Source organism: Dermacentor silvarum, chromosome 8 (genome assembly GCF_013339745.2).
Source record: "Dermacentor silvarum isolate Dsil-2018 chromosome 8, BIME_Dsil_1.4, whole genome shotgun sequence".
Taxonomy (NCBI): domain Eukaryota; kingdom Metazoa; phylum Arthropoda; class Arachnida; order Ixodida; family Ixodidae; genus Dermacentor; species Dermacentor silvarum.
Window position 1 is genome coordinate 172,080,777 of NC_051161.1, and position 18,833 is coordinate 172,099,609.

Consider the following 18,833-nt stretch of genomic DNA (forward strand, 5'->3'; position numbering starts at 1 on the left):
TGAAAACAAAAAGAAACGTCTCTTCCGCTCAGCCAAACTAAACGGACACCCCTCTGCTTGGGGGAAATATTTTGTGGCCGAAGACGCTTATCTGAGGGCTATACGGAATGCTAAATTCTCCTTTTTCCACGATGAACTGCCTAAAATGCTTACAAACAGCCCTCGACAATTTTGGCAAATAATAAACCCTCAGCAGGCGCGCATAATCAGCGTGGTAAATGCACATGGCGAAGTAGTCAGCGACAGCGAGTGTGCTGACATTTTTATTGCCGCCTTTTTCTCTGTATTTACTAACGAGACTTCAACTCCAGATCTTCCCACATCTACTGACATATCTGCGTGTATGCCACCAATTATATTCTCGGCAGAAGGAATCACCTCGATCATTGATAACGTCAAGCTTTCATCGTCAGCAGGTGTAGATGATATCAATTCCAAACTCTTAAAAAATATTAAATATGTATCTGCTGCGTACCTAACTTTGTTGTTTTCGCAGTCACTCTCTACAGGCATCTTACCATCCGACTGGAAAGTGGGCAAGGTCGTTCCAGTCTTCAAGTCGGGCAATAGAGAAACCCCATTAAATTATCGTCCGATATCATTAACTAGTGTCCCCTGCAAAATCATGGAACACGTCATATACTCGCATATCATGAACTTCTTAGACTCAATCTGTTTTTTTCACCCTTGTCAGCACGGATTTCGAAAAGGCTATTCTTGCGAAACGCAGTTGGCAATTTTCCTTCACGACCTGCATGTTAACCTTGACAGTAACCTTCAGACTGATGCCATATTCCTAGATTTTGCAAAAGCATTTGATACAGTTCCTCATAAACGTTTGCTGCTAAAATTATCTCAGTTAAATTTACACCCCGACGTACTAAAGTGGATAGAAGCATTCCTGACTAACCGCTCTCAGTTTGTTTTCGTTAATAACCATTCTTCTAGCAGACTCCGCGTAACATCAGGCGTCCCGCAGGGATCCGTCTTAGGACCGCTTCTTTTTCTAATTTACATTAATGATCTACCAACACAGGTATCATGTAACATTCGTATGTTTGCAGATGATTGTGTAATCTACCGCAGAGTTACCAACACATTTGACCACACATTAATCCAGAACGATCTCAATAACGTACAAGAATGGTGTAATCGCTGGCTAATGAACCTAAATCCTAACAAATGTAAACTCGTGTCTTTCACTCGCTGCCGTAACCCCCTCACATTTACCTATTTCATTGCTGATGTTCCAATAGAATCAGTCCAATCATTCAAATATCTTGGTGTCACTCTATCTTGTGATCTGTCCTGGCGCTTGCACACTACTAACATCATCTCATCAGCCAATAGATCACTGGGATTTCTTAGGCGACATTTACGTCATACCTCACAACAAGCAAAAGCGTTGGCCTATAAATCATTTGTAAGATCGAAACTTGAGTATGCATCTCCCATCTGGAACCCGCATCAGAATTATATCATAAATGCACTCGAAGCTGTACAAAATCGTGCTACTAGGTTTATTCATTCTTCATATTCGTACGATATCAGCATTTCATCGATGAAAGCGGAATCTGGCTTGGAAGCTCTTTCTTTCCGTCGACAGGTTGCCACCCTCTCTCTCTTCCGTTCATTTTTTTACAGCTCCCTAAATCACCCACCGTACATCACGCCACCTTCATACATATCTCATCGCACCGGTCATCCACTTCAAGTTGCACGCGCACGTGCCCGGACCACCACTTTTCAAGCATCATTTTTTATTCGAGCATCAAGGGACTGGAACGGCCTTCCACCCGCCATCGCAGCCATCACAAGCCCATCTGCCTTTACCGAAGCTGTTATCACATATCTCAAAACGAACGCCTGTATTTTTTTTTTTTTAACCACCCCTTGTGTAATACCCCTCCAATGGGGTCTTTAAGGTATTAAAGTGAAGTGAAGTGAAGTGTACGAGTCTGGCTCCCAGCCTTTTGCACAGGATGGCATTCACTACAGTGGTGCCACGGGCGGGAGCGTAGGTAGTAGGATAGGGCGCCAAGCTACGGCTTTTTTGGGGGGACCCAGAGCCCTAAGACCACCAGTGTAGACGAAGACGGACCCAGAGAGGCTCCTAGATTCAAGAAACGTAGAATCGGTAGAAGAAATAGACGTAAGCACCAGGGGCAAGGTCATTCTGACATAGGTTACATTAACATGCAAGGTGGCAGGAATAGGCTGAAGTGGGAGGAGATAGACGAGCAACTAAGGCAAGAAAAGCTGATGGTATACGGGTTTGTGGAGACACATCTTAGGGACATGGAGCAACCTCCCTGTAATCCTGACTATGCATGGGAATATTGCAATAGAACAGAGGGCAGCAGAAAAGGGGGTGGAATTGGTGCATTCATTCATAAAAGTATGAACTGGCAAAGGGTCAAACAGGAATGCAAGGAGCATTTATGGCTAAAAGGGAAAGTTGCAGGAGAGCAGACACTCCTTGGCTTTGTATACCTGTGGACAGGAGCAAATGCCAAAGAGGAAAACAAAAAAAATGCTGGAATGCATATCAAGTGACATTAATGAGCTAGGAGAAGGGTGTGAGATTATTATACTAGGAGATATGAACGCACACATAGAAGACATGGACGGGTACACAGACTCAACAGGCAACATGATGCTGGATATGAGTGAAATGCATGACTTAGTTGTATGCAACAGTACTGAGAAGTGTGAAGGGCACATAACATGGGAGGTAGGGAGCCTGCAGTCGACGATAGATTATGCACTAATGTCACATAGGATGCACGATAGGCTAAATGTAATGAGAATAGATGAATATGGCTCCAGAAGTCTAGGTAGTGATCACAAACGTATTAAGGTGAGTTTTAGAAGGGAAATGACAGTAGGTAGGAGGCAAGATGAACAACCAGGTGGATATTTTACTCGGAAAAGCAGCTTGAAATAGCAACCCAGCAAATTGAGGAAGTAATTTCAGAGGATACAAAACAAAATGGACATATGCAAACTTAACAGGGCTATTTGAGCTAGAGCTTACTAAGGTACGAGTCAGGACAAAAGGGAACAGAAGACGTAAACCCAAGAGCTGGTGGGATGAGGAGGTTAAGAAGGCCATAGAGAAACGCCAGGAAGCATCCAGGGAACACAGATATTCAAAGCAGAGGGGTGAACCAGAAGCTGATGTAGGCAGAAAATGGAACAACTTCTTAAGCTGTAGAAGGGAAGCATCCAATTTGATCAATGAGAAGATCAGAAGAAAGGGGAGCCAATGGTTGTCAGAAGTAAACAAAAAGGATAGAAAAGCAGCGAAGAAATTTTGGAAACATCTCAACTCCTTGAGTAATAAGACTAGCCTAGAGCAGAGGTTTATAGTTACAGCTCAAGGTGTTCGACTAGAGGGAGATGAGGCAATGGAACATATAAGAACAATGATGACAGAAAAATTTAAAGAACGAAACATAGCATGTGCTCAATCAGGTGAGGATGGACTAGTCAGTGCAGTGGCTCCACTGGCACAAAGCGAGTGGGAAAGGGCAGAGAAGAGGGTTCCTAGTAGCACGTCGACAGGTCCTGATGGCATCCCAATTATGTTGATAAAGACATTGGGCCCAAAATCTAAGAAAGCATTAAGAGAGGCAGTGAGCAAAATGATAATGGACGGTAAAGCCCCCGACGGGTGGAGACTGAGCAGGATGAGCATGATATATAAGGGAAAGGGGGAAAAAGCCGACATAAACAACTACCGTCCCATAACAGTGACGTCAGTGGTTTACAGGGTGGTGATGCAGACATACGGGGCAGAAACTTGGAGGTTAACAAAGAAGCTCGAGAACAAGTTAAGGACCGCACAAAGAGCAATGGAACGAAAAATCTTAGGAGTAACGTTTGTGATGCAGATTATAAAGGACAGACTGCAGGCATGGGTGCAGAGCGAGGAGGTGCTGGGGGAACTACAAAATGGGTTCCGGAAACAAAGAAGGTTAGAAGATAATCTGTTCCCATTGACACAGTGTATTGAAATAGCAGAAAAGGAACACAGGCCACTATGGCTTGCCTTTCTGGATATCAAGGGAGCCTATGACAGTGTAATCCAAAAGGATTTGTGGGACATACTGGGCACTCTAGAGGTGGAAGATGGAGTAAGAAATCTTTTAAAAGATATCTATAAAAGTAACAGGGTGCTTATAAAATGGTAAAACAAGGTATCTGGGCCTATAGAGATACAGCAGGGGCTTAGGCAGGGGTGCCCTCTGTCACCTCTGTTGTTCATGCTGTATTTACAAGGATTAGAGAAAAAATTAGAGAGGAGCGGACTTGGCTTCAACCTTTCCTATTCAAGCAGGGAGAATGGATTAAACAGTCATTACCAGGACTGATGTATGCAGATGACATTGTACTTATGGCTGACAGCAAGGAAGACTTGCAGAGATTAATGGACATCTGTGGTAAAGAGGGAGATAGCTTAGGTTTGAAATTTAGTAAAGAAAAATCGGCAGTCATGACTTTTAATGATAATCAGGGCAGCGAGCATAGGATACAGGAGGTTACGCTGGAGGTGGTGGATAAGTACAAATATCTTGGAGTGTGGATAAACAATGGGGCTGAGTACCTAACGGAACATGAAAAATATGTGACGGCTAAAGGTAGCAGAAATGCAGCTGTGATGAAAAATAGGGCACTGTGGAATTACAATAGGTACGAAGTGGTGAGAGGGATTTGGAAAGGGGTGATGGTCCCTAGTTTGACTTTCGGCAATGCGGTCCTGTGCATGAGATCAGAGGTTCGAGCAAGGTTGGAAGTTAAGCAGCGAGGGGTAGGTAGACTGGCTCTGGGAGCACACGGAAATACACCAAATCAGGGGGTACAAGATGACATGGGATGGACGTCATTCGAGGGCAGGGAAGCCAGCAGCAAGATAGAATTTGAGGAGCGATTGAGAGAGATGGCAGAAAAGCGGTGGGCAAGGAGAGTTTTCAGTTATTTGTACATTAGGAATGTTGATACAAAATGGAGGAAGCTGACCAGAAAACTGTCAATCAAATATTTGGACTGCAGGAGGGGTGCAAACCAGGAAACCGCGGTTAAGAAAAAGGTTAAGGAAACAGAGAGGGGTCTGTGGAAAACAGGGATGCAGACGAAATCAGCACTGGGCACATACCGAACTTTCAAGCAAGAAATTGCCAAAGAAAATATCTACGATAATTCTAGGGGAAGCTCTTTGTTGTTTGAAGCCAGGACGGGAGTATTGCGGACTAAGATGTACCGAGTCAAGTACCAAGGTATAGACACGTACGTTGTGCTGTGCGTGTGGAGAAGAAGAGGAAACGGCTGAACACCTCATACTTTTCTGTAAGGGGCTTAACCCTACAGTGCAAGGCAACGGGGCTGATTTTTTCAAAGCATTGGGGTTTAGGGACAGTGAAGGCAAAATAGACTTTAAGCGGGTAGAAATAACCAAACAGAGGTTATCTGATTGGTGGATAAAATTAAGGCAGGGGTGAAATTTCACCCACCACAAAGTACAAATTATCTTAATAGTCATGGCTAGGTGGCGTATGTCACCGCCCGATTTAAAGGGTTCAGCCTCATCCATCCATCCATCCATCCATAACGCCACCGAACGGCGAGGTCACTTGGGAGAAAAAGGTCGAAGGCGCTCTCTTTGGCTTGGGATCGGCGACCAACACGCACGGACGCTTCGCGCGTCCGCCGGCCCGCTTCGCGCGACCGTCGCGCGATGCTAAGAGCGGGACACCGGTATGGACGAACACGGATCGTTCGAGCGCGCCACCGTTCGCGTGACTGTACACGTGAACGACTAGGTGATGGTGTCATAGCATGGGGCGAACGTATTCACTCGCTATCGGGTCGCGGTGAGTCGGACTTCCTTGATTTGTCGCGCGCCCGTGTGAATGTTCTATTGGTTGTAATTCGGCTAGTGTGTATTAGTGTATGAAAGGTGCAATAAATGCCCCTTTTGATTGTCTGCACTACTGCGTTGTCGTTCCTTTGTCCCAACAGCACATGTGTGAGACCCCACAACGTATGCCTCATTCCATAATTACGAGCAAGCGTCAGAAAACGAACATGATGGATTACGTATGTGAAACTCATCTGTCACCTTGTGTTGCAAGAGCGCAAACACTAAGCGAATTTTAACATGAAAGTAACTTTGGGAATATTTATTGCGTATGCTCGCTGGTTCGTACACAGCAAATGTACTTACTGATCAATAACTACGTACTTATATATAAATACGTAATGAAAGAGGTAACAAATCACCAGAACATAAACTTTTCATTTTTTTTGCTGTTATTGAAGGTAACTATATTAGGGATATGTAGAATCAATAGCGATATTTGTAGTGCATCAAAGGCAATAATTTTCAAGATGATATTTTCCACTCAATATAACGCAAGCACAAACATCGTCACGCGCCATGAATGCTTGTTAGTTCTCGTAAAAAATCGCACGTTACGCAATAACTATGACATTACGAGAAGTTCGTTAGATGTTGGTAATTTCAGAGAAGATTCACGGATTATTAAAACAATTAAGGCTATTGCAGTAATAACTTTTACATAACAAATTAGTAAATGGCTAGGCCAGCAGTAGCTATCTATTCAATTTCAATGTAGAAAAAAAAATGTTTTTGTTTAGCTATATTGGCTGGATCGAATGGCTTTTCTTTCGAATGTCTGAATTTGAAAAAAAGCTTTGCTCATGGTGAACCTTAAGGTACATCATGCGCGAAGTTTGTATTGAAGAGATAGCGTACAGCAAGAATCGTTTGTGGACTTTTAAGCGAAATAAGCCAACAATATTGCGGCGTTAATTAGGGCCGTCTTTGGTCTTTCTCTTGCTTCCCTTACACCTTCTCGTGCACTCTGCTCTGTTCACAATAAAATATTGTCTTGGCAAAAAGAATATTCGAATATTTACATAAGCATATAGCTGTAAACCACTACTGACCGTGAGCGAAAAGCGCGCAATGGTGAGCGAAGCGGTCACTGCACGCACGTAAGTAATTCACTTGACTGCGCGAGTAATTTACTTTTTTCGTTACTCCTATTCTTGCAAGGATGGTGCTATTGCCCGCGTACCCATCTTTTTTTACGTTCTTTTCTTGCGCGGGCTCATTTAGCGCGTTTCTGCGCACGCACAGTTACCGTAATACCGTTCCCGAACTCTAGCACCGGAGCTAGGGCCGTATTCTGAAACGTTCGCCTAGGCGAAATTTCTTTTTTCGCTTTCAGGCGTGCGCTGATTGGCTGTTTTAGCAAAATTGGATGAGCTGATTGGGTGGTTGAGGCGGACGTCATTCAATTTTGTTCAACCAGCCAATTAGCGCGCACGCCGATGTCGCCTAGGCGAAATTTCGCCTAGGCGAACGTTTCAGAATACGGCCCCTAGGCCGCGCTGATGAGTCTGATACGTTAGTTTTTGCATTATCTTGCTGCCCAAGCACAAAGAAACGCTCAAAGATGGGTAAGCTCGATGCAGCACCGCATTGTTGAAGTTAAATAGAGTTTAAGTGCTTTGCGTGGAAAATGAACGCAAAAAACTACAGCGCGTAGCAGACGACCCTCGCTTCCCGCGCGCTTCGCGAGCGCGAAAAGCCCACGATCATAGAGTTTCATATTACTATATATATTTTTATTTAGAAACTCTATGCCCACGATGGATGGATGAATGGATGGATGGATGAGGCTGAACCCTTTAAATCGGGCGGTGGCATACGCCACCTAGCCATGGCTATTAACATAATTTGTACTTTGTGGTGGGTGAAATTTCACCCCTGCCTTAATTTTATCCACCAATCAGATAACCTCTGTTTGGTTATTTCTACCCGCTTAAAGTCTATTTTGCCTTCACTGTCCCTAAACCCCAATGCTTTGAAAAAATCAGCCCCGTTGCCTTGCACTGTAGGGTTAAGCCCCTTACAGAAAAGTATGAGGTGTTCAGCCGTTTCCTCTTCTTCTCCACACGCACAGCACAACGTGTCTATACCTTGGTACTTGACTCGGTATATCTTAGTCCGCAATACTCCCGTCCTGGCTTCAAACAACAAAGAGCTTCCCCTAGAATTATCGTAGATATTTTCCTTAATTGGCAATTTCTTGCTTGAAAGTTCGGTATGTGCCCAGTGCTGATTTCGTCTGCATCCCTGTTTTCCACAGACCCCTCTCTGTTTCCTTAACCTTTTTCTTAACCGCGGTTTCCTGGTTTGCACCCCTCCTGCAGTCCAAATATTTGATTGACAGTTTTCTGGTCAGCTTCCTCCGTTTTGTATCAACATTCCTCATGTACAAATAACTGAAAACTCTCCTTGCCCACCGCTTTTCTGCCATCTCTCTCAATCGCTCCTCAAATTATATCTTGCTGCTGGCTTCCCTGCCCTCGAATGACGTCCATCCCATGTCACCCTGTACCCCCTGATTTGGTGTATTTCCGTGTGCTCCCAGAGCCAGTCTACCTACCCCTCGCTGCTTAACTTCCAACCTTGCTCGAACCTCTGATCTCATGCACAGGACCGCATTGCCGAAAGTCAAACTAGGGACCATCACCCCTTTCCAAATCCCTCTCACCACTTCGTACCTATTGTAATTCCACAGTGCCCTATTTTTCATCACAGCTGCATTTCTGCTACCTTTAGCCGTCACATATTTTTCATGTTCCGTTAGGTACTCAGCCCCATTGTTTATCCACACTCCAAGATATTTGTACTTATCCACCACCTCCAGCGTAACCTCCTGTATCCTATGCTCGCTGCCCTGATTATCATTAAAAGTCATCACTGCCGATTTTTCTTTACTAAACTTCAAACCTAAGCTATCTCCCTCTTTACCACAGATGTCCATTAATCTCTGCAAGTCTTCCTTGCTGTCAGCCATAAGTACAATGTCATCTGCATACATCAGTCCTGGTAATGACTGTTTAATCCATTCTCCCTGCTTGAAACAGGAAAGGTTGAAGCCAAGTCCGCTCCTCTCTCATTTTTTCTCTAATCCTTGTAAATACAGCATGAACAACAGAGGTGACAGAGGGCACCCCTGCCTAAGCCCCTGCTGTATCTCTATAGGCCCAGATACCTTGTTTTCCCATTTTATAAGCACCCTGTTACTTTTATAGATATCTTTTAAAAGATTTCTTACTCCATCTTCCACCTCTAGATTGCCCAGTATGTCCCACAAATCCTTTTGGATTACACTGTCATAGGCTCCCTTGATATCCAGAAAGGCAAGCCATAGGGGCCTGTGCTCCTTTTCTGCTATTTCAATACACTGTGTCAATGAGAACAGATTATCTTCTAACCTTCTTTGTTTTCGGAACCCATTTTGTAGTTCCCCCAGCACCTCCTCGCTCTCCACCCATGCCTGCAGTCTGTCCTTTATAATCTGCATCACCACCCTGTAAACCACTGACGTCACTGTTATGGGACGGTAGTTGTTTATGTCGGCTTTGTCCTCCTTTCCCTTATATATCATGCTCATCCTGCTCAGTCTCCACCCGTCAGGGGCTTTACCGTCCATTATCATTTTGCTCACTGCCTCTCTTAATGCTTTCTTAGATTTTGGGCCCAATGTCTTTATCAACATAATTGGGATGCCACCAGGACCTGTCGACGTGCTACTAGGAACCCTCTTCTCTGCCTTTCCCACTCGCTTTGTGCCAGTGGAGCCACTGCACTGACTAGTCCATCCTCACCTGATTGAGCACATGCTATGTTTCGTTCTTTAAATTTTTCTGTCATCATTGTTCTTATATGTTCCATTGCCTCATCTCCCTCTAGTCGAACACCTTGAGCTGTAACTATAAACCTCTGCTCTAGGCTAGTCTTATTACTCAAGGAGTTGAGAAGTTTCCAAAATTTCTTCGCTGCTTTTCTATCCTTCGGGTCCGGAGCAGCAGCGGGTCCGGAGCAGCAGCGGCGCGGCGCGGCAGTTCACAGAAAAAGGCCCTCGCCGGAGCCGGCGCTTTGGACACTCTCCCATATTCTAGGTCACTCTAGCATGGTTCAGCCAGTTCAGCCTCATCCATCCATCCAGCAGAACCATGTGCCGCGGAAGTATGCACAACGACAGCTACGTGCCGCGCGGTTTTATGTGTCAAACCTCCACCGTTTCGGGACGGCTTTGATGTAGAGTACAAAAGCGCTTTCGCACAATGTCTTCTGCACCTCGCCGATGACTGGCATCGCCGAACATGGGAGGCTCATACGATCTGCATAGCATCGTTCGCAACCTGCGTTCCAACAAGATCACGGACCGCAAAGTATGTGCCTGCGAGAAGAAACCTACTTATTGTTGCGGATTAGCATGCTACGCGGAGACCCTGCTGTGGCTGGAAGCGTGTGAAGTGGGCAGTAATGTTAACTTCCGACGAATTTGCTGCCTATGCCTCTTTTTCTTCTTTTCTTTTGACTAGTGCCGTGAAGTAGCTTATGACAGAACTTCATGACTGTTCACTCTGCGGTTCTCTTTGTTTCGTTGGACGTATATTTTTGCCCGGGCGAACTTTCTGTGGGACTTGCAAACATATAGAACACGTCTTGCATGTTCGCCAGAATGTTCAAGTCCGTGGGATTGCTTAGCGAATTTTGATGTTGACTAGCGCTACGCTACTACCAGCTATTTACGTTTCATAAACGCATCACCGATTTATAAGCTCCTCCGAGCGCATGCGTCAATCTGCGTGGTCGTACAAAGGCTTATCAAGAACTGCCGCGCGTGATAAGCTCGTGACGCTCGAATGTATGGTGTGTTCATAGAATTTTTTTTTTTTTTTTTGTTCGATGCCTGCCCAGTCGCTCCCCAATGAGCCGGCGGCACCACATTCCCAGTCATTTTATACCTGTTGTAGCTAGAGCATGGCTGCGCGCTGCCGCAGCTGCGTGCCCGCACATTGCCTTTTTGAATGACGTGCGATAAAATAGTTGACGTGACCCCATAAACAATGCTTTCATAATCTGTGACCAACTATTGGGAAAGTGGCGCACTCTCGGTGATCCCCAGTTTGCTGTCACTGGGCTGGCACTGGTGTCACCGGGCTGGCAGCAGATGATGTAAACAAACAGTTGACAGTAGCGTTTGCCCTCCCTTGTGTGCACTCTGTGTCGGTGTCCAAATTTTCTTGTGCTTTGTTTTCCAGTCAGCATGATAGACCAACTAGCTGAACAGTCAGTCCTCTAGAAGGAATGTTGAGGCGGTAGCATATCTATCAACATGACTGGTGGCCGGCCAAACAGGCCATTAAATTTTTGCTAAATTATGTGAACATGCGAACTCGCTAAAAGGTGTGCTTTGCAGCCGCTTGTATAGCCACCTGCATGCGTGTCAGTGCATTCCAGGCTTCCAGGTAGCCACATTGACAAAGAAGCATTAGCCTTATTATTTGGTGTTGATCTGTAGGGCATTTCTTACGCTGCTTGTATGGATAAACCCACTGCTGGGATTGCTGACCTGCCCATTCCGGTGCAAGCATCTCCAGTCAGAGATGGTTCTGCCTAACGAGCTTGTGTACAAGCATGTTGATGCCTTCAGTAGACTACTGCTGCCAGCAAAATCTGCCTGCAGCTGCTCAAGTTTCTGTGCTTAAGCAAGCAGTGTTGTGGCACAGGTTACAAAAAATGATGCCCTCTCGATTTGTGTGCTGCGAGGGGAAGGACTTCCAGTGGCACCAGAAGTAAGTTCATTCGCAATTGAGCTCAGCCTTCATGCTTACCGTGAGGTTCTTCATACTGCTAGCCAAGGTCCTGACTCTACTTCATGCTGGACATCCTGGCATTGACCACAAGCCACATCTGGTAGCCTGCAAATAATGGTGACATCGCTAAGAGCGTAAAGAGTTGTGCTACCTGCAAAGCTTACCAGCGTGCACCTCAACACATTCAGCGTATGGTGAATGCGTTGCTATTGCCCTGGCCATTACCGCAGAGGCTTCGTGTTGACTTTGGGGGCCCGTTCATAGGACATGCATTCCTTGTTTTTTTTTTTTAACTCTCTGGAAGGATCCACTATTCTTGACAATCTATGCAACACACACTGTCGCATCATTTGAAGCTGGATAGTGCAGAGCAAGTGCACAACGTATTAACTTGCATGTCAGGAATCCCGAGTATTGCTCACTTGCAAAGGCACATCTATTATTGAAGATGATGAGATCCGGCAGTTCATGCTGAGCTATTCAAAACGCTATGACGGTGACACTGATGGAACCCATTTTGAATAGCTCAGCATGAACTGCCGGATCTCATCATCTTCAATAATAGATGTGCCTTTGCAAGGGAGCAATACTCGGGATTCCTGACATGTAAGTTAATACGTTGTGCACTTGCTCTGCACTATCCAGCTTCAAATGATGTGACAGTGTGTGTTGCATAGATTGTCAAGAATAGTGGATCCTTCCAGACCCAGATTTCAAGGTTCTCATTTCAGTACAGAACCACACCACGTGAGGAGTTTGCACGCAGAGGACCATGTGAAATCCTCATGGGAAGCATATTTAAAACATCTTTCTCCACCCAAGTCAGTGCTGCTGTTGCAGTTTTAACCAGAGGCTGACCAAGGGTGCTGTTCTTCTCCGCTGCTGAATTGCCAAGGACTTTTGTCAAGGGCATGTGTCACCAGAGGTCGCTTGGCAGCTCCGGTCTGGCCACCTACGTGCTCTGCTCTGAGCGAGCCACTGGACTACACAAAACGTTGACAACCATCCATGAATTGTGCGTCACACTCAACTGGCTGTTCCTACAAACTAGTGGCACACAAGTGACAACTGTGTATGGGTCATGCAACTCCAAGCACCAGCCAAGAACTCGAACCTTTCTAAAAATTGTAGGCGTCAACATTAGGTAAAAAAGAAATGTACTCCCAAAATACTTTGTGTGCAGCAATTTGTTTTGTCTGTGCCATTGAATTCTGTGTTTAAGGTAGAACATTGTATAAAAAAAATTGCAAAAAATCAACATAATTCAGATAAAACATAATGTTGCACATACGCGTGAGTGAGGAAAACGATGATCGGTGAACGTGCTTGCGGTCCCAGGTTGGAAAGGAGAAGAGGAGGACGACGCTGAGTTCATCAACCAGCTGGCCACTCTTGCGCTGACCTTCGCGATCTAAAATAGATGGCCCCTTTCATCCGTAAGGGTGATAAACGGTCTCCTTCGCGCATAACAGAGTGGTGGAAGTGCTGGTTAGACGCTCACAACAGCGGGATCGATCCGTCACTGCTGCAGCTTCGTCGACGCCGTCGACTTGCCGGCCTCCCGCCATCTGCCGTGACCATCTTCGGCATGCCTAAAGAAAGAGCCGCACCGAGGGCAGCGCCGAGCAGTCTGCTGCAGTACTACCGAGTTCCACCCACCTTCGGAGGAAAAGCGGGAGAATATGCCGACGAGTGGCTCGTCCACTACAAACGAGTGAGCAAGTCCAACGGGTGGGATTCAACTGCTCAGCTCATCAATGTGTTGTTCTCCTTCACTGACATTGCACTCGTGTGGTACGAGAACCACGAGGACGCGCTTACGACGTGGTAACTTTTGTTGAAGAGCTCAAGGCGTGTTTTGGGGACCAAAAAGAAGCGTGCTAAGCAGACATTGTCGCAACGGGCGCAGCTACCAGGTCAGACATGCGCCACGTATATTGAAATTTTAAAGCTGTGTAAGGGGGGGTGGGGTCACTGCTCGCATGTCAGAAGAAGATAAAGTCGAACATTTGCTGAAAGGAGTGGCTGAGGACGTGTACAATTTTCTAATTGGTAAAGAAAGCCTAAGTTCTGTGTCCGACGTCATTCGGCATTGCAGAACTTTTGAAATGCTCAAGATGTGTCTGATTGCGCTAAAGTTTGGTCGGTTGGCAAACTTTACGACGGTTGCCAGTGTGGACATGAGCCCTTGCCTCAACCTTCCTTCCACCATCCGACAGATTGTCCACGAGGAACTTTCCCGCCGCAAAGAGATGTCGCGTTCAACAGTTGACCACCATGGCATGTACATGTCGCGTGTGGCTATGACTGCGCCACATTGGGCCCCTTGGCGACCGATGGTTAGCGCAGCGGCCGTAGAGTACAGCGCAGCCCCACAGTCTCGGATGGCAAAACGCTCTCCGACTCCACGCTATGACTGACACGCACAGCGCACGCCTTCTCCACGCCCGATGTATCGTCATGACGCACGCTACGAACCAACCCACTACACAAGGGAAAATGACAATGTTCCCTTCATCGAACAACCAAGGTTTCAACCTCCCCCGGTGTGTTACTCTTGCGGTGTCCCAGGTCATATATCTCGGTTTTGCAACCAGCGTATGAACACGTGGTATGACCAGCCCTCAGAGTTTTCACGGCCCTCTGAACGGCCCCGTCGTGTCCCGTGGCCAGCACACGCATCGTCTGGCGATGAATATTGGCTGCGCAGCTCCCAGAATCGCTCTCCGGCATCTGACAGGAGTTTGACGCTTCCACCGCGTCCTCGTACTTCGTGTTCTCCCTCATTGCTGCGTCGCACCACGTCCCCTTCGTCACCGGAAAACTAGTTAGCCCATGCGATGAAGGTGAGGTCGCTGGAGATGTGCTACTGACAGAAATACCTCCTGTATTGTTGCTTAAAAACAAAGTACGCATTTTTGTGGATAATGTGCTTGTGATGGCTCTGGTGGGCACAGGCGCAACAATTTCGGTTGAGAGTGTCTCTTTTAAAGACGTGTTAGGGCGAAAGGTCATGTTCAAATGGGACTAAGCTTCAAAGTTCTGTGGAGTGAGTGGCGAGCCGTTGCGACCTATTGGTGTGTGTAGTGCTGACATGTTTTTGGGAGGCCATGTTATTACGACAGAGTTTGTGATTATTCCTCGGTCGACCCATGTTATTCTCGGCATGGACTTCTTACGGGAGTGTGGTGCCACTGTCGACTGCCGCACAGGGAAGGTATTCATAAGTGGTAGGATGCCGTCAGCACTCCTGGAGAACCCTGTAGATCACGAAACTACACTGTGTGTTTGTGGCAATACGGTCGTACCTGCATCATCTACTGTTTGTGTTTCCGTTGTCTGTTGCGGCGCCGACTCTTGACAGCTTTGATGCTACCGTAGAACTGATGCACATGAACTGTATGAAGAAGAATGTGCTGGTTCCACATTGTGTGGTATCGATCAAAGGTGGACGCGCTGGCTTATGGATCGTAAACTGTTCTACGGAGCCCGTTATACTACCAGATGGGCTTGAAATTAGCCTTTGCCCGGGAACATGCGTATTTATCGGTGGCTGAACTTACAGAAGTGCTGGAAGAACCTGATGGCCACAGTTCGGAAACCGCGCTTTTGTCGATGGTAAATAAATGGCTCAGCACAAGTGAACGCTGAACGTTAGTCGGTGTGCTTTCGAAGCACGTCTCGGTATTCGACTTTGCGCAGAAGGACAAAATATCTGCAATTCCCACGTCACGAACACGCCATACCATCAACATGGGTTCGGCAAATCTGATTAGACAAAAGCCATATTGTGTTTCACCATCAGAGTGCCAGATTATCAATGACCAAGTGCACGAAATGATGAAAAAGAGAGTCATACAAGAGTCGGCAAGTCCGTGGGAAGCTCCAGTGATTCTTGTTAAAAAGAACGATGGATCTTGGAGATTTTGCGTTGACTATCGCCGATTGAATGCTGTAACATAAAAGGACGTGTACCCACTCCCACGTATGATGACGCAATAGACTGCCTTCATTCTGCCGCTTACTTTCCTCAGTAGACTTACAATGCAGCTACTGGCAAATTCTGATGCATCCTGAAGACAAAAAGACTGCCTTTGTAACCTCTGACGAGCTCTTTGAATTTAATGTGATGTCATTTGGGGACTGTGCAATGCTCCGTCAACTTTCGAGAGATTTATGGACACTATTCTGCGCGGCTTGAAGTGAAACATCTGCATGTGCTACCTCAACGATGTCGTCATCTTTGGCCGCACCTTCAGTGAACACAACTCGCGTCTGGATATTGTCCTGAACTGCATCAGAAATGCTGGCCTAGTTTTAAACTCAAAAGAAATGCCACTTCGGAGACCGCCAAACCCTTGTGCTTGGGCACCTCGTCGATAAGGAAGGCATCTGCCCTGATCCCCAGAAGACAGCAGCCATTGAAGCGTTTAGGTGCACCACGCTCTGTCAAGGAGCTCCGTAGTTTTCTGGAGCTTTGTTCCTACTTTCGCCGCTTTATCCGCAAGTTTGCCGACGTCGCGTATCCGCTGACATGTCTACTACGGAAGGACATCCCCTTTGATTGGACTCCACAGTGCGACTCTTCGTCAGTTGAGGTTTCTGCCAACGTCACCAACCTTTTCTTCAGCACTTCAATCCTTCAGCTCCGACGGAACTCCATACGGATGCCAGTGGCATAGCTATTGGTGCCGTCCTAGTTCAATGCTACGGTGACCGCGAACACGTGATTGCATATGCAAGTCACTCATTAAGTAGGCCTGAGCAGAATTAGACTGTCGCGGAACAAGAATGCCTCGCGGTAATATTTGCGGTTCAGCAGTTTCGTTCTTACCTGTAGGATGCCCCTTCACAGTTGTCACCGACCACCACTCATTGTGTTGGCTTGCAAATCTTCGTGACCCTTGTGGCCGCCTTGTGTGCTGGGCGCTCCAACTGCAAGAATACAGCTTCAGCGTCTCTTATAAGAGTGGTCAACGACACGCTGATGCGGACTGCCTGTTGCGTATGCCACTTAGCGCTACGGACTGTGACACCGACGACTTTGATCACCTTGTGGCTTCTGCCTCGCCAAGTTTTCCAGACTTCGTACTGTTTCAAAGCCGAACAGTGAAAGGACGCTAAATTAACACCGCTTTTCACCGCTACGACCGCCTCTACTACAGCACACGATTTCTGTGTATGTGATGGACTCCTGTATAAGAACTTTTCCGGAACTGGCACATGTTGTCTTCTAGTGGTGCCGGAGAGCCTTTGCATAGCTATTCTGAGTGCTATGCACGACGACCCTACATCTGGCCGTTTAGGTTGGGCGAGGACCCTCTACCGGATTCAGGAACGTTTTTATTGGCCTGGAACGCGACAGTCTGTTGAGATGTATGTGGCCAGCTGCATGCAGTGTCAGCGCCACAAACGCCCATCTACTGGTCCAGCTGGTTTCCTGCAGCCAATCCCGCCTCCAAGCACGCCTTTCCAACAAGTGGGCATTGATTTCGTAGGCCCTTTTCCAAAATCAGCCAAGGGAAATCGGTGGACAATTGTTTGCGTCGACTACCTCACACTCTACTGTGAGATGGCGGCCGTGCCCTCAGCAACTGCCACTGACATTGCAACGTTCCTGCTGCAATATGTCATCTTGCGACATGGTCCACCTCGCGTGATCATCAGTGACTGTGGACGACAATTCACAGCAGATGTCATGGAGGAGCTCCTTCGTTTGTGCGAAACCCACTTGCGTCACTCGACACCATACCATCCACAAACAAATGGCCTTACGGAGCGCACCAACCGAACAATTATAAACATGCTATCTATGTATATTTCATCCGACCACAAGAACTGGGATGACGTACTGCCTTTTATCACGTATGCATTCAACACCGCCAAGCATGAGACTATCGGCTATAGCCCTTTCTTCCTGCTGTACGCACGGCCACCCCGGTACACAATCGACACTGTTTTCCCTTTCTGTAGTCATGAAAATCCCACTGTCGCCGAGACCCTCTGTCTTGCCTAAGAGGCGCGTCGTGTTGCTCGTTTACGCACTTTGGCATCGCAGGACAGATCAAAAGCACGCTACGACATTCGCCACCGTCCGGTAACCTATCGCCCTGGTGATTTAGTGTGGCTGTGGACTCCTGTGCAGAAACGCGGCTTATGCCAAAAGCTTTTGGCCGCCCACGATGGACTATTTCTTATTCTTAACAGACTCACGGAGGTCACTTATACCATAGCTCACCTCACAGCGAGTGGTAGAAGAGCTGCCAAGACCCAAGTGGTCCATGTCGCCCGCTTGAAATTGTTCACGTCAAGACGCCTGGATCGACTCGCCCGGCAGGCGTCGTCTGCGACGAGGGGAATGTTGCATGTACGCGTGAGTGAGGAAAACGATGACCGGTGAACATGCTTGCGGTCCCAGGTTGGAAAAGAAGAGGAGGACGACGACGCTGAGTTCATCAACCAGCTGGCCGCTCTTGCGCTCACCTTCGCGACCTAAAATAAACGGCCCCATTCATTCGTAAGGGTGATAAATGGTCTCCTTCGCGCGTGACAAGTTTTGTCTTATTAATGTAGAAACAGTGCTTTGCTATGCACTATTCTTTCTAGCTGTCAGATGGCGCCACATCATGTACCGCCGGCGGCATGAAGTGCATTTCTATTGGCGATGAAGGCACATTTAAACCAGATCTAGAACCATCTGGTTAAAACATTTGCCTCGTGGCGTGTACGAGTTTTTTTTTTTTTTTTTGGTATGGCTGTGCGATTGTATTGATTTAGACAAAAAGGAAAAGTTGTTGCAATTCTTTTTTCTCGAAGCTGGGCATGTATATATATAGCTGTTCCACAGTGACATGTAGCAGTATGACAGAATCTGTCTATTGCGTTGCTTGAATGTCGCATGCATGTGGTTGTGTGTTTAATATGAGCTTTCCGAGCCTGGAAGATCAATCTCAACACTATAAAATGAGCGAGCGAAAACACACTTCGGCCATGGTCTTCTCTGTATACGGACCTTTTTAATCTCTGTACAACGCTGCTTGTCAAGCTCGTAAACAACCCAGGGAAGACCTTTTCCATCTACAACATTGGAGAACTAGTGGGATCCAGTGACAAAAAAAAAAAAACAA

The 18,833-nt window shown here is 46.7% G+C and overlaps 1 protein-coding gene across 1 annotated transcript in view; it reads left to right on the top strand.

Moving 5' to 3' along the window:
- Window positions 1–10,036: 10,036 nt before the first annotated feature.
- The window catches only part of LOC119461848 (serine-protein kinase ATM), a 754,892-nt gene continuing 746,095 nt past the window's right edge, over window positions 10,037–18,833 (top strand). Inside the window, exon 1 of the mRNA XM_037723219.2 lies at window positions 10,037–10,275. Within this exon, the coding sequence (XP_037579147.2) occupies window positions 10,207–10,275 (69 nt within the window). The 5' untranslated portion in view covers window positions 10,037–10,206. The remainder of the gene's footprint in view (window positions 10,276–18,833) is intronic.